This window comes from Urtica dioica, chromosome 8 (assembly GCF_054948205.1).
Source record: "Urtica dioica subsp. dioica isolate 48M chromosome 8, U.dioica_male_clone48M_v1_H2, whole genome shotgun sequence".
NCBI lineage: Eukaryota > Viridiplantae > Streptophyta > Magnoliopsida > Rosales > Urticaceae > Urtica > Urtica dioica.
This window is the reverse complement of record NC_142763.1, coordinates 10,757,390-10,775,235: the sequence shown is the minus strand read 5'-3', so window position 1 is coordinate 10,775,235 and position 17,846 is coordinate 10,757,390. Positions and strand designations below refer to the sequence as shown.

Here is a 17,846-nt window from a genome sequence, read left to right as displayed (position 1 = left end):
GAATTTTTTGTAACACACTAGATTGGCTGTAGAATGCTATGGTGATATTTTTATTATTATTTTTTTTTTAAATCAGATGGCGAAATTGAATTATATATGACACGGTAATGCGTGTGATCATGACATATATATATATATATATATATATATATATGCTATGGTGATATTAAATTTATTATTTTTTTTAAATCAGATGGCGAAATTGAATTATATATGACACGGTAACGCGTGTGATCATGACACACACACACACATATATATATATATATATATACACATCAAATTGTAGTTTAATGAAACTGTTAATCGCCTACATAATTTTTTCATATATAATTTTAAAGATAATAAAATGATAAATTGATTATACTTAAATTAACCTTATGCCCGCACCGATGCCGCTCTCTCTAGATCCGTAACCTTAACTGTCGCATTTGTCATCTGAAAGAGAGTGCAAATTACATAAGCTAACAATAGATCACTTCTCATTCTTATTTGGAAAGTGGAAGGATTGATTAATATGAAGGGATTTTACTATGAAAATAAATTTATTGTGTTGTTTGGTAGAGAGGAGGGAAAACAAAATGAAAGGATTGAAGCTTTCCGTGGCACCCACAAAAAAACTATCTCTCTCAATTTAGAAAGATCGAGAAAGACGGAAACAAAAAAATGAAAGTAAATAATACAAAATAATGGCAATTACATATATATAATTTAATACTATAATTATTATTGCAAAAATAATAGCAATTTAGTAATTTAAGTACACAAAATATCAACCATTCCTCTCTATTTTAGTTTATACCAAACAAACAAATGAATGGATTCTAATCTTTCATCACATTATACCAATCAACTTTTTAAAAATTTATAATTCACAATTTTCTTTTTCTTTCTCTTCCCTCCTTGTTACTCCATCCATTCAATTTTCTATCATCCCTACCAATCAAAAGCCTAGTTTTATATGACTTTTTTTTTTCTCAATGTTATAGTTTCATTTAATTTTCCGTTTACAGTTTCATTTAAAATAAGGCAATATCATCTTAAATTTAAAAATAAGATATTTATCGAATATTTGAAAGTTAGAGGTATATGTGTAATTTCTTCTCAGAAAGAAGGCTAGTAAGTCATTTCGCACCAGTAAAGCCTAAAATGACGTCTTACCAGCATATACATATCAATAACTAATTAAAGAAAATTAAGACCGATAAACAAACTAATAGAATAATGATTGTCAACAGATATTAGTTAAGGTGTACTGAATAATTAGAGAGAAACATCAATGATGTGAAATTATAAATAAATAAATAATCAGTAGGTTTGTTGGTGATGAAGGTGTTGTTGATAGTCAAGGAGACTTCCATTTCCATTTTCAGGGGGTTTAGACATGTCACACAATCCTCTTGATGGATTCCTTGTGAACTCCAACAAGATATCCCTCAAGTTATCAGCTTGGACTACCATTTTACTATCCTTCTTCTGCCACCCAAGAAACAAGAATAAAAACAAATGAAATTGATTTCATATCCCATTATAATAAGTAAGATATTGATAACTAGTTGTTACATTTTACAAAAAAAAAAAAAAAAGCAAATAACCACGTTTTATGATTTCACTGATGATAGGTAAAAATAAGACTATTTTAAAGATTTTGAAGGTTATTTGATTACTTTGCTATCAATAGCAAACTAAGTTACATATCAATCTGGTCACTCGCTTTTTTCTAATAAGTATTATTACTTATTTAATGAAACCATAGTACAGAAGTTAAGTCATTATGACCACTAAAATGTTATGTGAATGGATGGCTTCTTGTAAAAGAAAGAGAAAGGAATAAAAAAGAAAAGAAATGATTAAATATTTTTTAGTTGTGTTTGATATAGATGAGAGAAAAATGATAGATCTATGAATTATTTAGAAGTATATTTGCACAAAACAATATTTTTTCTTTTAAAATTGGAAGAATTAAAAATGCTGAGTCCGATAATTTCACAATACCTCCAAAACCTTCACCCTTTTTCTTTTTACCCTCTACCAAATAACTACAAATGTCATATTAATAATAAAAGAGAATCATCTCTCTCTCTCTCTCTCTCTCTCTCTCTCACACAAAAACTCAAACACAGCTTAAAACAAGATATCTAATTATAAACTACCATGTCTACGTCAAAACTCATAACTTGACAAATTAAAAACCAAAGCAATAATAATAATAATAACTTGTTTCACAAGAAATAAGAGTTAACCAAAGGAACATACCTCGACTTTGAGAACGTTAGACACAAGGTTTCTGAAGGTGGTGACATTGGCATTAGTGACTTCTAGTCCCAAAGAGTTCAGAGCCTCCAATAGCCTCACGAATCTCCCGGGCTTGTGCTCACAAAACACCTTCACATAGAACTCATTCCCATCTATTTGAGCCACTTCAACTTGGGGCTATATATAAATCATATTAAATAAACAAAAAAGTATTTAGTAAACATAATTGAGTATTGCCTTTAGAATTTATATATTTATTTACTACCAAACTCTACCTCCATTTGTGGCGCCTTGTCATTCGCAGTGGTATCAGAGTCGAGGTTTTGTTTCGATGCGGTTATCTCATTGTTACCCGATGCTTCAAAGGAATAAATGTTAGGGGACTCGGAATCGGCCCCAAAATTCAAAATCTCAGACTTGGGATTGTTTCTTTTTCCGTTTGCTCCGTCGATCACGGAAAGTTCCTCGAGCTCATCTTGAAGCTCTTTTTCTTGTCTTTTCAAGTCCTTCACGTACTCTATTGCGTCACGAAGAATCGAAGCCCTATCCAACTATTCGTCAACCAAAAAAAAAATATAAACAATGTGTACGGATGATCCAAGTTTAAATAACAATTAAGATTCTTTAAGTTACGAAATATGAGCACATCTATGTGGTATCAAATGGGACGACCGGATCGTTTTAAATGGTTTGGATAAATTGAGACCACCCCAATAAGAAAACAAAATTATGGAGCAATAAATCCATTTTGACCGTTTGTTCTAGCTTTAACCGTTTAAGACACGATAATTTTTATTTTAATAGTTTAACTAAAAAACATCTAAATTAAATAAATTATCATTAGTTGTGATGAAAAAAAAAACATGCTGAAAATTAATATATTTAACTCAAACTCGATATATTCAGCACCAAATATTAAGTTCAAATGCACTAAAGTTAAACAAAAAATTATTGACAAAATGAAGTCTCGGAACAAGTCCGCAATCCGACCTATACATCAGTTTCAATATAGCAATATGAACTGGACTGTTTATTAAGAACGAATTTAAGATTAAAAAAAAAAGGGGGGACTAGATTAGTAACAATCATTTTGGTCTGATTTATGATTTTCAGATTATTTTTTCAAAGCCCTCAACAACGAATAAATAAAAATCGAGCTATTTTTTTTAACATTTAGTGAAAATAGTCATAAAACAAGTAAATTTCTAAATCCGAGTTTTATAAAATATTTAGGAGTAATTATTTTCTATGTTAATGGCAAGTACATATATAGTGAAAATAGTGATAAAAACAATGAGATGAAGTTGGTTTAATTACCTTGGAAATATTCGGAACTAAAGACCTAAGAGTGTAGAGCCTCTCGTTGAGCTTCTTTCTGCGCTTCCTTTCAGCGACAAGGTTTTTGCTCTGCGGCCCTTTCCCCGACGACGACTTTCTGCTTCCGTGCTGCTTATTCCCTTCGTTGTCTTCCTCGTCGCTGCAATCCGACATCGAGTTCGACCGTTCTTGCCCTCTCTTCGCTCCCTTGTCCTCCGCCTCCAAAAACGACGCCTCGTTTCTCGCCCCGAACTGCACTGGGATGTCGTACGGCGACAGGTTCAGCCCCTCGAACGCCGTCGCCGGCGACACCGGTGGCTTCTCTGCTGTCGCTGTCTCTGTTGTGGGGTCCACTATTTTGTCCGACTCGTCGTTCATGACGAACGCTCTCGACGATTGGATTATTTGATCGTTCATGTCGATGATGAAGCTTGCCGTCGTTGCGTCGTTTTGATGATGATCGAGTAGTGGCGGTGATATGTTGCATTGCGACGTTACGAAATCAATCACGTTTGGGTCTTCTGGTATCTGTGAAATAAAATAAATATGTATTAATTAGTTTGAAACATGTAATTCATATTCACGAATGTGTGTGACTGACTGTGAACATACTTGCTTGTTAACGAAAAGCTCAACCAACCCTCCTGCCATTGGAATCAAAACCCTGGTCCCACTACATTCCTGCAATATTACTATTAAGTTAGTAAATTCCTTTATCTACAATAAATATCGTTATAATTAATTATTTACTAGATAGAAGTAACCTCAAGAAAATGGGAGCCTGTGACACTAGAAGAGTTTAGCCAACTGGGCTGGTTTGATATCAACGTCTGTGCATAAATTCTGTTCATTTGGAGAGGAAAAAAGAAAAAGTCAAGTTATGATACAAAATCATTATCTGCATGCTAATAATGGTACTTAATAAGTGAAATGAATTTATTGTAAATACATACCCAGAGTCCAAAGGCATGGAAGTTGGCAATTGGAAAAGAAGGTCACAAGAGTTGGTTCTTGGGTGTTGAAACATGGTGTCTCTGCATGGAATGAGTGACGAAACTGGGAAAAGAAGTTCTTCATCTCCACAATTATTGTTATTATTCGCTTCTTGTGAGGTTTCAGCCCCACCACAACAACAATTCATCCACTCAACAAATCTGTAACAATAAGACGCCATCAATAATGTCACAAATATAACATTTTAATCATATATATTTCTCTACTTGATTGATTTATATATAACCTTTGGTCTTCACTTAATTTCCATAGGACACAAAAGTCCCACCCTTTTGATCCCACGAGAGGTCTAAGACTTTCCATCATGTTTTGCATATGCATGTACATATCACCTGCAATAAATAAATCAATGAGAATATTATCTACCACTAGCTAACCCTAATTATATACGCATTTTTTTTTTTTTTGGTAATGAAAAACTATGCTATCTCTTTTGGTTGAAGGAAGCAAGTAATAAAAGCATAGGCAGGTTGGAATAACAAGCAGAATATATAGGCAGCAGAAAATACAAAGGAAGACCTCCATATATATATATGTAAATGAGTATATATATGCGTATGTATATACATATATATATATGTGTATGTATGTATATATAATATATATATATGTGCCTACGGTGTGTGTTTGTGTGTACATACAAGAATGATAAATCTTCGAATCACTCTATGTATTGTAGACCCCACTTTCAAAACCAAAAGTACAAAGCGAAAATCAGAAAATAGAGAAACAAACAAATTAAAAAGAAATCATAATATACATTAACCTCTTAAATTGCCATATGATATTGGTAGGTGAACTATAAGCATGGCATGAAAGACTGATTTTATTAACGAATTAAATATAAATAACACCCTCTATCCTTTGTCAATTAAGTATTCAAGGGTATACAAATTATCATTTAAAAAATAATTAAAATCAGAAAGTGATAGCAGGACCATATTGCATGACCTAAAAGTGTGGCGTTATACTTTAACTACCTTTAAGTTTTTCACTCGCTTGGGGATTAATTTTATATATTTCATGTCTCAACTACTCTCGAACTCTTGAACCCGAAACGGAAAAAAAAAAAAAAAAAAAACCGCGTAAGAAAAGTTCACAGAAGGAAACATATATATTATATTCAAGGCTTGAAATTTATAACTTTAACCCCGACTATATATAGACGAATTGGTATTAAGTTTTTCCAACTACTTTATATATGTCGCATGTCACGTTTTTCCTAAATCTAACTCTTTGATTTTATGCTTATGAACAAGTCTGAAATGGTGCTACGTTATTCATCCTAAATTGAAAAAATTTCCCCCTTTTGAGAATAAATTTCCTTTTATGTAACAAAACTTTATTCTCCTCCTTTTACTTTTTCTGTTAGAGAGTATACTTGAGAGACGAGAAGATAAGAGAGAGAAATAAATATATACATAAGAAAATAAAAAAAAAATATTTTTAGTTGGTAATGATGAGAGGGTGATATCTGCATGACCCAACTTATTGCCTACAAAACCCTAACTACCTTTGCTTTCGCTGAAGTTTTTTAATGTACATTTTGGCTTAATATTTTGTTTCATTTTCCAACTACTCTCTCAAGCTTTGTTTCGCATTTGGGAAACAATATACACATTAAAGTCTCTTCTTTTAGTTAGGTATAGTATAGTCTGTTATTAGTCTAGTTAATTAATTGACGATACACTTTCTTTGGAAAAAAAAAAAAAAAAAAAAAACTATATCTGTTCCAAAGCACTATTTTTAGTATAATCAAATATTAAACAACAATCTTGCAACATATGTGTACATTCCTTATACATCTATATGTTATACATGGATCCGTATTGTTAGTGATTTTTCTGCACGTGAAAAGGCAAACGCTGATTTAATAATTATCATACGTGCAAATAACCTTGCTAGCTAACCAACATATAACAAAATTAATTTTTTTAGAACAATAAGTCATAAACGATGATATTGTCTAATGGTACTACTACATATATATAATACCGTTATTTATTTTTTCTGTAGTCAAAATTATAAATTGACCTCTTTTTAAACGTGATGATTGTTCTTTTTTTATTTTTATTTTTTATGTGAAAAATCCCCTATTACTTTTTTTTTTTTTTTGAAACAGACCACCCCCAGGAACTCTCAGCTCATTCGTAAGAAGAGCCGGGGGGGGGGGGGGGGGGGGGGGAATTCATTCAACAAGATCAAACGTCAAAGCGTTCCGCACAGGGGGCGGAACCTCCCCTGACTCACAAAACCCAAAAACTTCAAAATTCACAACCCATTTACAAAGGCTATGCAACTCCATTTAATGTCCTACTACACCACAAGAACTTAACATCAACAAACTCTTTTGCTAATTCTAAAGCTGAATTAAACAAAGGAATAACAGACTAAAAAGGGCTGTCTTTCGATCCCGCCAAGCTGTCCATGACGATTTTGTTATCACCCTCTATCTCCAAACGCCTGATGTTTCGGAATCTAGCCAAGAGCAAGGCCATCTGGACAGCCTTGAGTTCAGCTTCTGCAACAGAGTCCGCTTCGATACGGACTCTTTTAAGTGTGGGCCTTAAACTCTTTTTCCATTAAGAAAAACACTTTTAAGCTTAAAAAAGTTTGATGACATAAAAATTCTTGAAATACCCACTTTCCATAAATACCGATTTTTCAATATTAATTTCTCTAAAAAGAAATCCGGAAATAAACAAAATAAAACCTTAAATATGGCTATAACCTAAGAAAGAGTATTTAGTTATGACAATGAATATAGACTTTGAATCTTTTATAAACCTTTAAAAATTCAAATATTTTATTTCAGAACACAAAATCTTTTATTTAAAAAAACAAGAGTTCTTTAAAAAGAGGATTCACAACAAATCAGAACAAATTTATTTGCTATCCTTATAAAGTAGGATTTTCAATCATAAAACAAATCCAATAATTTTTTTTAATTTATAACTGATCAAAGTAAATAAAATATTCCCATATAGAATATTATGAACATAGTCCATATTTCATCGAACCAATGAATCTAACTTTATTTTGATAATTACGAACATGTTCTTGAATAATTTTAGCTTTGAATGATCAAACATATCTCTTATATTTTGATAAAGGTTGTAAATCGAAAATCATGATTCTTGAGTCAAATGGTAAATTGGGAGAATCTAACTCTAGCTCTAATACCAATTGATGGAAAAACACGTTGATATTAAATACAAACAATCGCTCTAATACCAACTGTTGGTGAAGTACAAGTTATGGTATTAGATACATACAATCGCTCCAATACCGATTGTTGGGTAAATTACTTCCACTAGGAGTTAATTACGGTTCTCATACGATCGTTTCAATACTTCTTATTGGGTACCAATATCTTAACCCTACAATATGTTTAGAAATGCGGAATAGAAGAAAATGCGAACGATCGCTAATCTTTAGTGTAAACAATAATTATCAGGATACTTAAAATCATTCAACAGATCTAATATAAGGCAACCAGAATAAAAACAATACCATAAGAGGAGTTCAGTTACATATATTTATGCTTATACATTTCTCGATATATATGAGCCCTAAGTATCGTTACTTCGCCAACAAAAGATTTTTTTTTATATGTACTTACTACGAAAATGCGCGTAGTCAATTGGTTATGGAATCAACTCTTAGATGAGTGAACATTGACCTTCTTTCAAGAATGCTGGATTCGTATTTGTGAATCATTTTCCGCTCGGATCATATTTGAATTCCCGAGACATACGTATTTAGGCATCTACAAGTAGGCATTACCGAATGAGTCAAAGAACTCAGTAATACAACCTAGAAGTCCGTGATCACTTCAGAATTTAGACCAGATCTCACTATGATCATTATAGCGACCTTGATTAGTGTGTCGTAACGGTGCTTAAATGATACACATATCAAATGTGTACAATGCTTTCCCCAAGTGATCAACATTTCACTTGTGTTCCGCATATGTGATTTTAGATCCAGTTACGTGATTAATATATTCTAAAGTGATTTTATTTATTAAACTATCTATAGTATATTTTATTTGTTCTATTTATAAAATAATCATCTCACACTAATTTGAATAAGATAAAAGTAAATCAGGAAATTGCATATTCTATGGTAAGCTGGAAAGCTATAAATAAGGGGTTGGGTAGTGCAAAAATCGCCCAACTAAGCCTTATTCCACACTACAAATTCAGCAACCCCTCTCCCTCTGGTCTGGATGTTTTTTTCCTCTCTCCCAAAGTTGGAAAATTCGTTCATACCACTTCCCAAAGAAAGAAATAATTATTCTGACACCTCGCTGGAATAATAAGTGAGAAAAGAGTTGACCCACACCTTGGTCTCTGTTCTTCCGGAGATTACATATCTTAAAAGACTCTAGTTTCGATCAATAAACGAGCAATTGATGAACCGAAATATCCAAAGAGAAATGAGTCGCCGAGGAGTCCGAAATCTTGGAGATTCAAAGACCCAAAGAGCAAGGAGCCGCAGAAGAATTCCAAAAGCAAGGAGATCCAAAGCTAGGAGCGTGGAAGATCTATAACTGAGCCGAAATGTATGTATAATTAAATGGTCTTATGGTTTATCTTGATTACGCTTGTCTAAATATTTGATATGTTGTTGAATAATTTTGAGTATCCTAGTAATTATTGTTTACGTTGAATATTAGCGATTGTCCGCATCTTCTTCTATTCAACACTAGTAACCATATTCCAAAGGTTAAGAGATTGATTACCCTATAAGAAATACTGAAACGATTGTTCGTGTTCAATACATGGGAATGGTAATTAACGTCAGGGAAGTAATTTACCCATCAAATGGCATCAGAGCGATCGTTCGTGTCCGATACCAAACCTATATTCCCATCAATCGGTATCAGAACAATTTTTCGTGTTTAATACCAATTTGTAACTTCCCAACAATTGGTATCAGAGTTATTGTTCATGTTTGATACCAACTTGTGACTTCTCAACAATCGGTATTGGACCGATTGTTTGTGTTTGATACCAACATGTGACTTCCCAATAATAAGGCCCAACTTGGGACTAAGACTATGGTTCTTGGGGATGAGGTTCGGGTTTGAGTCCGAGCTTTAAAAAATTTATTCAATAAAAACTCAGGCATGGGGATGAGCATGGCCCGTACTCTTTCTCAAGCCAAGTGGAGGCCCAGATTGAAGCATGGCCCATGCTCTTTTATGGGGGGTTGGGATCGAGGAGTAACATAAGGCCCAACTTGGGACTAAGACTATGGTTCTTGGTGATGATGTTCGGGCTTGAGTCCGAGCTTTAAAAATTTGTATAAAAAGCTCAAGCCTATGGATGAGCATGGCCCGTGCTCTTTCTTAAGCCAAGTGGAGGCTTAGACTCAAGCATGGCCCGTGCTCTTTTATAGGCGGTTGAGCCCGATGAGTGACATAAGACCTAACTTGGGACTAAGACTATGGTTCTTGGGGATGATGTTCGGGCTTGAGTCCGATCTTGAAAAAATTTATATAAAAAAAAAGCTCAAGCATGAGGATGAACATGGCTCGTGCTCTTTCTCAAGGCAAGTGGAGGCCCAGACTCAAGCATGGCCCATACTCTTTTATGGGCGGTTGATCCCGAAGAGTGATATAAAACCTAACTTTGGACTACGACTATGGCCTTTGGGGATGAGGTACGGGCTTGAGCCCGAACTTTAAAAAATCTAAAAAAAAAGCTCAAAGCGTAATATTCACTTTCAATCCTTACAATATATTTTGTTTAATCTTAAAAATTATATCATCAATAATAAACTTAAATCAAAGTCTAAAAACATGTTTTATAAATAAAAATTATTCTTACAAAAAAATAAAAGAAGAAGAAGTGTTTTTATGTATAAGTATATATTTTATTTTAAAAAAGAATATTTTATAGTCTATTCTAAAATGGTTGAGATAGGCTTGACTTTTTTTCAGGGTGTGAGGGCTCAAGCCCATGTAATTCCCTTAAACAAGCTTAATTCGGCCTTATTGTTTTTCAAGCCGGGCCATACCAGCTTAAAATCATTAATAAGAAGGTCGGGCTAGGCAGTCAACGGATGCCCCGACCCAATTGAGGTTATTATAATGGGAAACGATTTTTGGCATAACTCACGAGTGGGAATGATCCACTCGTGAGTTGACACGTGGCCACTAACTGCCACGTGTCAACTCACGAGCGGATCGTTCCCACTCGTGAGTTGTGCCAAATAGCATAACTCTATTATAATTGCTTTCTGCTTCATGCCATTAAGAGCCACATGTATAATGTTAGGAAGTCCCATCATATTTTTTTTTTTTTGAAATGCTGCAGTGGGGATTGAGCCACATGTATAATGTTAGGAAGTCCCATCATTATCATTTAATTTTGTATCGTTTTTTTCTTTTCATTTTCTTATGTATTGTGACGGGTCAATTTCAAGTGGGTAATTCTTATATAAAAAGTGCGTTTTGGAAATGACTGATTCTTTTCCACACACGTTATGTATAGTAGAATTTATAACCGAGTCGTAATTTGTAAACAATAAAGATATATAATTTTTATACTTCATCAGAAGAAAAAAAAAAATCTTTCAATTAAATGAATAACGAAGAATAAAATAGTGAATGTGCCAAATGTACTATATGAATTTGAAAACAAATTCAAAAGAATTTAAACGAATCTTTACGATAAACTTGCGCAGTTTTATTGAACATTTCAAGAAAGAAACGCTATATTCATATTGCCTTTGAAATTGTCAAAAAAAAAAAAAAAACAATGGTAACTTACACTTCATTCACAATATATATATTTTTTTTAAAACAAACAAAAACAAAACAGAAAGTAAAACTAAAATTAAAAAAAAAATAAAAAAAAAATAAAAAAACAAGAACAAAAGTGTGTAACTGGACCAGAATGATCCAACGAATATTAAAATAATATAGGTAGTATCAAACTGTTTTTCACTAGATCTCAATTTCTTTCTTTTTTGGGCGAGACCCAGTTCTTCTTTCTTTCTTTCTTCAATTTTGGTACAAGTACAACACGCAATTTTCTGATCTAAATTATTTGTATATTAATCTTATCATTATTACTAAACAATTTTGCAGGCTTTCATCAAGTTGCAGGAACAAGTCATAGGAAACAATCAACCACAATCAAGTAGTGTACCTTTTATATATAAGCCATCGCTTTTTTCACAATCACTTCAAAATCAAATTAAGGTCTCGCCACAAAACCTCCAAGATATATCAAAAGAAAGTCATGAGAGAAAGAAATCCCCTCAACACCTTAAGTTTCTTATCATTAACCATAGTAATCTACACAACTTTGCTTCTGAAGTGTGTAAGATCTGAAGAGTTTGTTGTTGGCGATGAAGATGAATGGGACAGCCAGGGATATTATCTATCTTGGTCACAAAGCTAGAATTTCACTGTTGGTGATGTTCTAGGTATAATCCTTTTTCACACTTGAAAATCCATTTAGACATAGCAAAATCATGTGTTACAAAGTTTTTTATTTTATTTTTTGGGGTGTGTGTATAGTTTTCAAATATGTTGAAGGGCAACACAACGTGTTCGAGGTAGGCGAAAGCACGTACAGATCGTGCGACTCGAGCGGGGTAGTTTTGTCGATGCACACGACCGGGAACGACAGAATCGAGTTGACTGAGGCGAGGAAATATTGGTTCATATGCGGCATCGTTGGTCATTGCCTCGGAGGAATGAGGTTCGGGATCGAAGTGGGGCGATCTCGTAATTCCACGGAAGATATTGTACCGAACGGTTCGCCATCTGGCGCACCACCACAGGTTACGGTGGCCCGGAGCTCCAGTGATTGCTTGTTGAGCAAAGGCTTGGGAAATTGGGTTTTGTTTGTAACCTTTTTCGCTTTTCTGTTTGCTCAAATTTCACTACCGCTGTAAAGAAAATATAATGGTTTAAAGTGAATTTTTTTTAACTGTCGGTCTATTTTTAACTATTGGTAGCTATATCCGTTGGTGGATAGGGAAAAAAAGAGCAGTACATTGGTTTGTGTTAAATGGCTATCAAGAAGATGTAAAATACTTTTATGACCATAAGAATTTTTTGTAACTCACTAGATTGGCTGTAGAATGCTATGGTGATATTTTTATTATTATTTTTTTTTTAAATCAGATGGCGAAATTGAATTATATATGACACGGTAATGCGTGTGATCATGACATATATATATATATAAATATATGCTATGGTGATATTAAATTTATTATTTTTTTTAAATCAGATGGCGAAATTGAATTATATATGACACGGTAACGCGTGTGATCATGACACACACACACACATATATATATATATATATATACACATCAAATTGTAGTTTAATGAAACTGTTAATCGCCTACATAATTTTTTCATATATAATTTTAAAGATAATAAAATGATAAATTGATTATACTTAAATTAACCTTATGCCCCCACCGATGCCGCTCTCTCTAGATCCGTAACCTTAACTGTCTCATTTGTCATCTGAAAGAGAGTGCAAATTACATAAGCTAACAATAGATCACTTCTCATTCTTATTTGGAAAGTGGAAGGATTGATTAATATGAAGGGATTTTACTATGAAAATAAATTTATTGTGTTGTTTGGTAGAGAGGAGGGAAAACAAAATGAAAGGATTGAAGCTTTCCGTGGCACCCACAAAAAAACTATCTCTCTCAATTTAGAAAGATCGAGAAAGACGGAAACAAAAAAATGAAAGTAAATAATACAAAATAATGGCAATTACATATATATAATTTAATACTATAATTATTATTGCAAAAATAATAGCAATTTAGTAATTTAAGTACACAAAATATCAACCATTCCTCTCTATTTTAGTTTATACCAAACAAACAAATGAATGGATTCTAATCTTTCATCACATTATACCAATCAACTTTTTAAAAATTTATAATTCACAATTTTCTTTTTCTTTCTCTTCCCTCCTTGTTACTCCATCCATTCAATTTTCTATCATCCCTACCAATCAAAAGCCTAGTTTTATATGACTTTTTTTTTTCTCAATGTTATAGTTTCATTTAATTTTCCGTTTACAGTTTCATTTAAAATAAGGCAATATCATCTTAAATTTAAAAATAAGATATTTATCGAATATTTGAAAGTTAGAGGTATATGTGTAATTTCTTCTCAGAAAGAAGGCTAGTAAGTCATTTCGCACCAGTAAAGCCTAAAATGACGTCTTACCAGCATATACATATCAATAACTAATTAAAGAAAATTAAGACCGATAAACAAACTAATAGAATAATGATTGTCAACAGATATTAGTTAAGGTGTACTGAATAATTAGAGAGAAACATCAATGATGTGAAATTATAAATAAATAAATAATCAGTAGGTTTGTTGGTGATGAAGGTGTTGTTGATAGTCAAGGAGACTTCCATTTCCATTTTCAGGGGGTTTAGACATGTCACACAATCCTCTTGATGGATTCCTTGTGAACTCCAACAAGATATCCCTCAAGTTATCAGCTTGGACTACCATTTTACTATCCTTCTTCTGCCACCCAAGAAACAAGAATAAAAACAAATGAAATTGATTTCATATCCCATTATAATAAGTAAGATATTGATAACTAGTTGTTACATTTTACAAAAAAAAAAAAAAAAGCAAATAACCACGTTTTATGATTTCACTGATGATAGGTAAAAATAAGACTATTTTAAAGATTTTGAAGGTTATTTGATTACTTTGCTATCAATAGCAAACTAAGTTACATATCAATCTGGTCACTCGCTTTTTTCTAATAAGTATTATTACTTATTTAATGAAACCATAGTACAGAAGTTAAGTCATTATGACCACTAAAATGTTATGTGAATGGATGGCTTCTTGTAAAAGAAAGAGAAAGGAATAAAAAAGAAAAGAAATGATTAAATATTTTTTAGTTGTGTTTGATATAGATGAGAGAAAAATGATAGATCTATGAATTATTTAGAAGTATATTTGCACAAAACAATATTTTTTCTTTTAAAATTGGAAGAATTAAAAATGCTGAGTCCGATAATTTCACAATACCTCCAAAACCTTCACCCTTTTTCTTTTTACCCTCTACCAAATAACTACAAATGTCATATTAATAATAAAAGAGAATCATCTCTCTCTCTCTCTCTCTCTCTCTCTCTCACACAAAAACTCAAACACAGCTTAAAACAAGATATCTAATTATAAACTACCATGTCTACGTCAAAACTCATAACTTGACAAATTAAAAACCAAAGCAATAATAATAATAATAACTTGTTTCACAAGAAATAAGAGTTAACCAAAGGAACATACCTCGACTTTGAGAACGTTAGACACAAGGTTTCTGAAGGTGGTGACATTGGCATTAGTGACTTCTAGTCCCAAAGAGTTCAGAGCCTCCAATAGCCTCACGAATCTCCCGGGCTTGTGCTCACAAAACACCTTCACATAGAACTCATTCCCATCTATTTGAGCCACTTCAACTTGGGGCTATATATAAATCATATTAAATAAACAAAAAAGTATTTAGTAAACATAATTGAGTATTGCCTTTAGAATTTATATATTTATTTACTACCAAACTCTACCTCCATTTGTGGCGCCTTGTCATTCGCAGTGGTATCAGAGTCGAGGTTTTGTTTCGATGCGGTTATCTCATTGTTACCCGATGCTTCAAAGGAATAAATGTTAGGGGACTCGGAATCGGCCCCAAAATTCAAAATCTCAGACTTGGGATTGTTTCTTTTTCCGTTTGCTCCGTCGATCACGGAAAGTTCCTCGAGCTCATCTTGAAGCTCTTTTTCTTGTCTTTTCAAGTCCTTCACGTACTCTATTGCGTCACGAAGAATCGAAGCCCTATCCAACTATTCGTCAACCAAAAAAAAAATATAAACAATGTGTACGGATGATCCAAGTTTAAATAACAATTAAGATTCTTTAAGTTACGAAATATGAGCACATCTATGTGGTATCAAATGGGACGACCGGATCGTTTTAAATGGTTTGGATAAATTGAGACCACCCCAATAAGAAAACAAAATTATGGAGCAATAAATCCATTTTGACCGTTTGTTCTAGCTTTAACCGTTTAAGACACGATAATTTTTATTTTAATAGTTTAACTAAAAAACATCTAAATTAAATAAATTATCATTAGTTGTGATGAAAAAAAAAAACATGCTGAAAATTAATATATTTAACTCAAACTCGATATATTCAGCACCAAATATTAAGTTCAAATGCACTAAAGTTAAACAAAAAATTATTGACAAAATGAAGTCTCGGAACAAGTCCGCAATCCGACCTATACATCAGTTTCAATATAGCAATATGAACTGGACTGTTTATTAAGAACGAATTTAAGATTAAAAAAAAAGGGGGGACTAGATTAGTAACAATCATTTTGGTCTGATTTATGATTTTCAGATTATTTTTTCAAAGCCCTCAACAACGAATAAATAAAAATCGAGCTATTTTTTTTAACATTTAGTGAAAATAGTCATAAAACAAGTAAATTTCTAAATCCGAGTTTTATAAAATATTTAGGAGTAATTATTTTCTATGTTAATGGCAAGTACATATATAGTGAAAATAGTGATAAAAACAATGAGATGAAGTTGGTTTAATTACCTTGGAAATATTCGGAACTAAAGACCTAAGAGTGTAGAGCCTCTCGTTGAGCTTCTTTCTGCGCTTCCTTTCAGCGACAAGGTTTTTGCTCTGCGGCCCTTTCCCCGACGACGACTTTCTGCTTCCGTGCTGCTTATTCCCTTCGTTGTCTTCCTCGTCGCTGCAATCCGACATCGAGTTCGACCGTTCTTGCCCTCTCTTCGCTCCCTTGTCCTCCGCCTCCAAAAACGACGCCTCGTTTCTCGCCCCGAACTGCACTGGGATGTCGTACGGCGACAGGTTCAGCCCCTCGAACGCCGTCGCCGGCGACACCGGTGGCTTCTCTGCTGTCGCTGTCTCTGTTGTGGGGTCCACTATTTTGTCCGACTCGTCGTTCATGACGAACGCTCTCGACGATTGGATTATTTGATCGTTCATGTCGATGATGAAGCTTGCCGTCGTTGCGTCGTTTTGATGATGATCGAGTAGTGGCGGTGATATGTTGCATTGCGACGTTACGAAATCAATCACGTTTGGGTCTTCTGGTATCTGTGAAATAAAATAAATATGTATTAATTAGTTTGAAACATGTAATTCATATTCACGAATGTGTGTGACTGACTGTGAACATACTTGCTTGTTAACGAAAAGCTCAACCAACCCTCCTGCCATTGGAATCAAAACCCTGGTCCCACTACATTCCTGCAATATTACTATTAAGTTAGTAAATTCCTTTATCTACAATAAATATCGTTATAATTAATTATTTACTAGATAGAAGTAACCTCAAGAAAATGGGAGCCTGTGACACTAGAAGAGTTTAGCCAACTGGGCTGGTTTGATATCAACGTCTGTGCATAAATTCTGTTCATTTGGAGAGGAAAAAAGAAAAAGTCAAGTTATGATACAAAATCATTATCTGCATGCTAATAATGGTACTTAATAAGTGAAATGAATTTATAGTAAATACATACCCAGAGTCCAAAGGCATGGAAGTTGGCAATTGGAAAAGAAGGTCACAAGAGTTGGTTCTTGGGTGTTGAAACATGGTGTCTCTGCATGGAATGAGTGGCGAAACTGGGAAAAGAAGTTCTTCATCTCCACAATTATTGTTATTATTCGCTTCTTGTGAGGTTTCAGCCCCACCACAACAACAATTCATCCACTCAACAAATCTGTAACAATAAGACGCCATCAATAATGTCACAAATATAACATTTTAATCATATATATTTCTCTACTTGATTGATTTATATATAACCTTTGGTCTTCACTTAATTTCCATAGGACACAAAAGTCCCACCCTTTTGATCCCACGAGAGGTCTAAGACTTTCCATCATGTTTTGCATAAGCATGTACATATCACCTGCAATAAATAAATCAATGAGAATATTATCTACCACTAGCTAACCCTAATTATATACGCATTTTTTTTTTTTTTTGGTAATGAAAAACTTTGCTACCTCTTTTGGTTGAAGGAAGCAAGTAATAAAAGCATAGGCAGGTTGGAATAACAAGCAGAATATATAGGCAGCAGAAAATACAAAGGAAGACCTCCATATATATATATGTAAATGAGTATATATATGCGTATGTATATACATATATATATATATGTGTATGTATGTATATATAATATAT

At 33.2% G+C, this 17,846-nt stretch overlaps 3 protein-coding genes across 3 annotated transcripts; 1 reads left to right on the top strand and 2 right to left on the bottom strand.

Moving 5' to 3' along the window:
• Window positions 1-1,308: 1,308 nt before the first annotated feature.
• LOC149388030 (transcription factor ABORTED MICROSPORES-like) lies at window positions 1,309-4,914 on the bottom strand. Its single transcript, XM_089622343.1, has 8 exons — window positions 4,814-4,914; window positions 4,527-4,727; window positions 4,338-4,416; window positions 4,186-4,254; window positions 3,574-4,101; window positions 2,532-2,807; window positions 2,257-2,433; window positions 1,309-1,476 (listed from the first exon to the last, which is right to left on the bottom strand). The coding sequence occupies exons 1-8, from the start codon at window positions 4,912-4,914 to the stop codon at window positions 1,309-1,311; spliced, it is 1,599 nt and encodes a 532-aa protein (XP_089478469.1).
• A 5,325-nt stretch (window positions 4,915-10,239) lies between these two features.
• Window positions 10,240-12,504, top strand: LOC149388029 (blue copper protein 1a-like). The gene is made up of 3 exons (XM_089622342.1): window positions 10,240-10,257; window positions 11,690-11,741; window positions 12,125-12,504. The coding sequence occupies exons 1-3, from the start codon at window positions 10,240-10,242 to the stop codon at window positions 12,502-12,504; spliced, it is 450 nt and encodes a 149-aa protein (XP_089478468.1).
• Window positions 12,505-13,960: 1,456 nt separating this feature from the next.
• LOC149388028 (transcription factor ABORTED MICROSPORES-like) lies at window positions 13,961-17,566 on the bottom strand. The gene is made up of 8 exons (XM_089622341.1): window positions 17,466-17,566; window positions 17,179-17,379; window positions 16,990-17,068; window positions 16,838-16,906; window positions 16,226-16,753; window positions 15,184-15,459; window positions 14,909-15,085; window positions 13,961-14,128 (listed from the first exon to the last, which is right to left on the bottom strand). The coding sequence occupies exons 1-8, from the start codon at window positions 17,564-17,566 to the stop codon at window positions 13,961-13,963; spliced, it is 1,599 nt and encodes a 532-aa protein (XP_089478467.1).
• Window positions 17,567-17,846: the final 280 nt, after the last annotated feature.

Excerpts from the sequence above, each read along its gene's own strand:
- LOC149388029 (XM_089622342.1), top strand. Across the intron at positions 11,742-12,124 it reads AAACAATCAACCACAATCAA|TTTTCAAATATGTTGAAGGG; the intron begins GTAGTGTACCTT and ends GTGTGTGTATAG.
- LOC149388028 (XM_089622341.1), bottom strand. The coding sequence starts at position 17,566 with ATGTACATGCTTATGCAAAACATGATGGAAAGTCTTAGACCTCTCGTG. Across the intron at positions 17,069-17,178 it reads TCCATGCCTTTGGACTCTGG|AATTTATGCACAGACGTTGA; the intron begins GTATGTATTTAC and ends CCAAATGAACAG. Across the intron at positions 14,129-14,908 it reads CTAACGTTCTCAAAGTCGAG|AAGAAGGATAGTAAAATGGT; the intron begins GTATGTTCCTTT and ends CTTGGGTGGCAG.
- LOC149388030 (XM_089622343.1), bottom strand. The coding sequence starts at position 4,914 with ATGTACATGCATATGCAAAACATGATGGAAAGTCTTAGACCTCTCGTG. Across the intron at positions 4,417-4,526 it reads TCCATGCCTTTGGACTCTGG|AATTTATGCACAGACGTTGA; the intron begins GTATGTATTTAC and ends CCAAATGAACAG. Across the intron at positions 2,434-2,531 it reads ACAAGGCGCCACAAATGGAG|CCCCAAGTTGAAGTGGCTCA; the intron begins GTAGAGTTTGGT and ends ATTTATATATAG.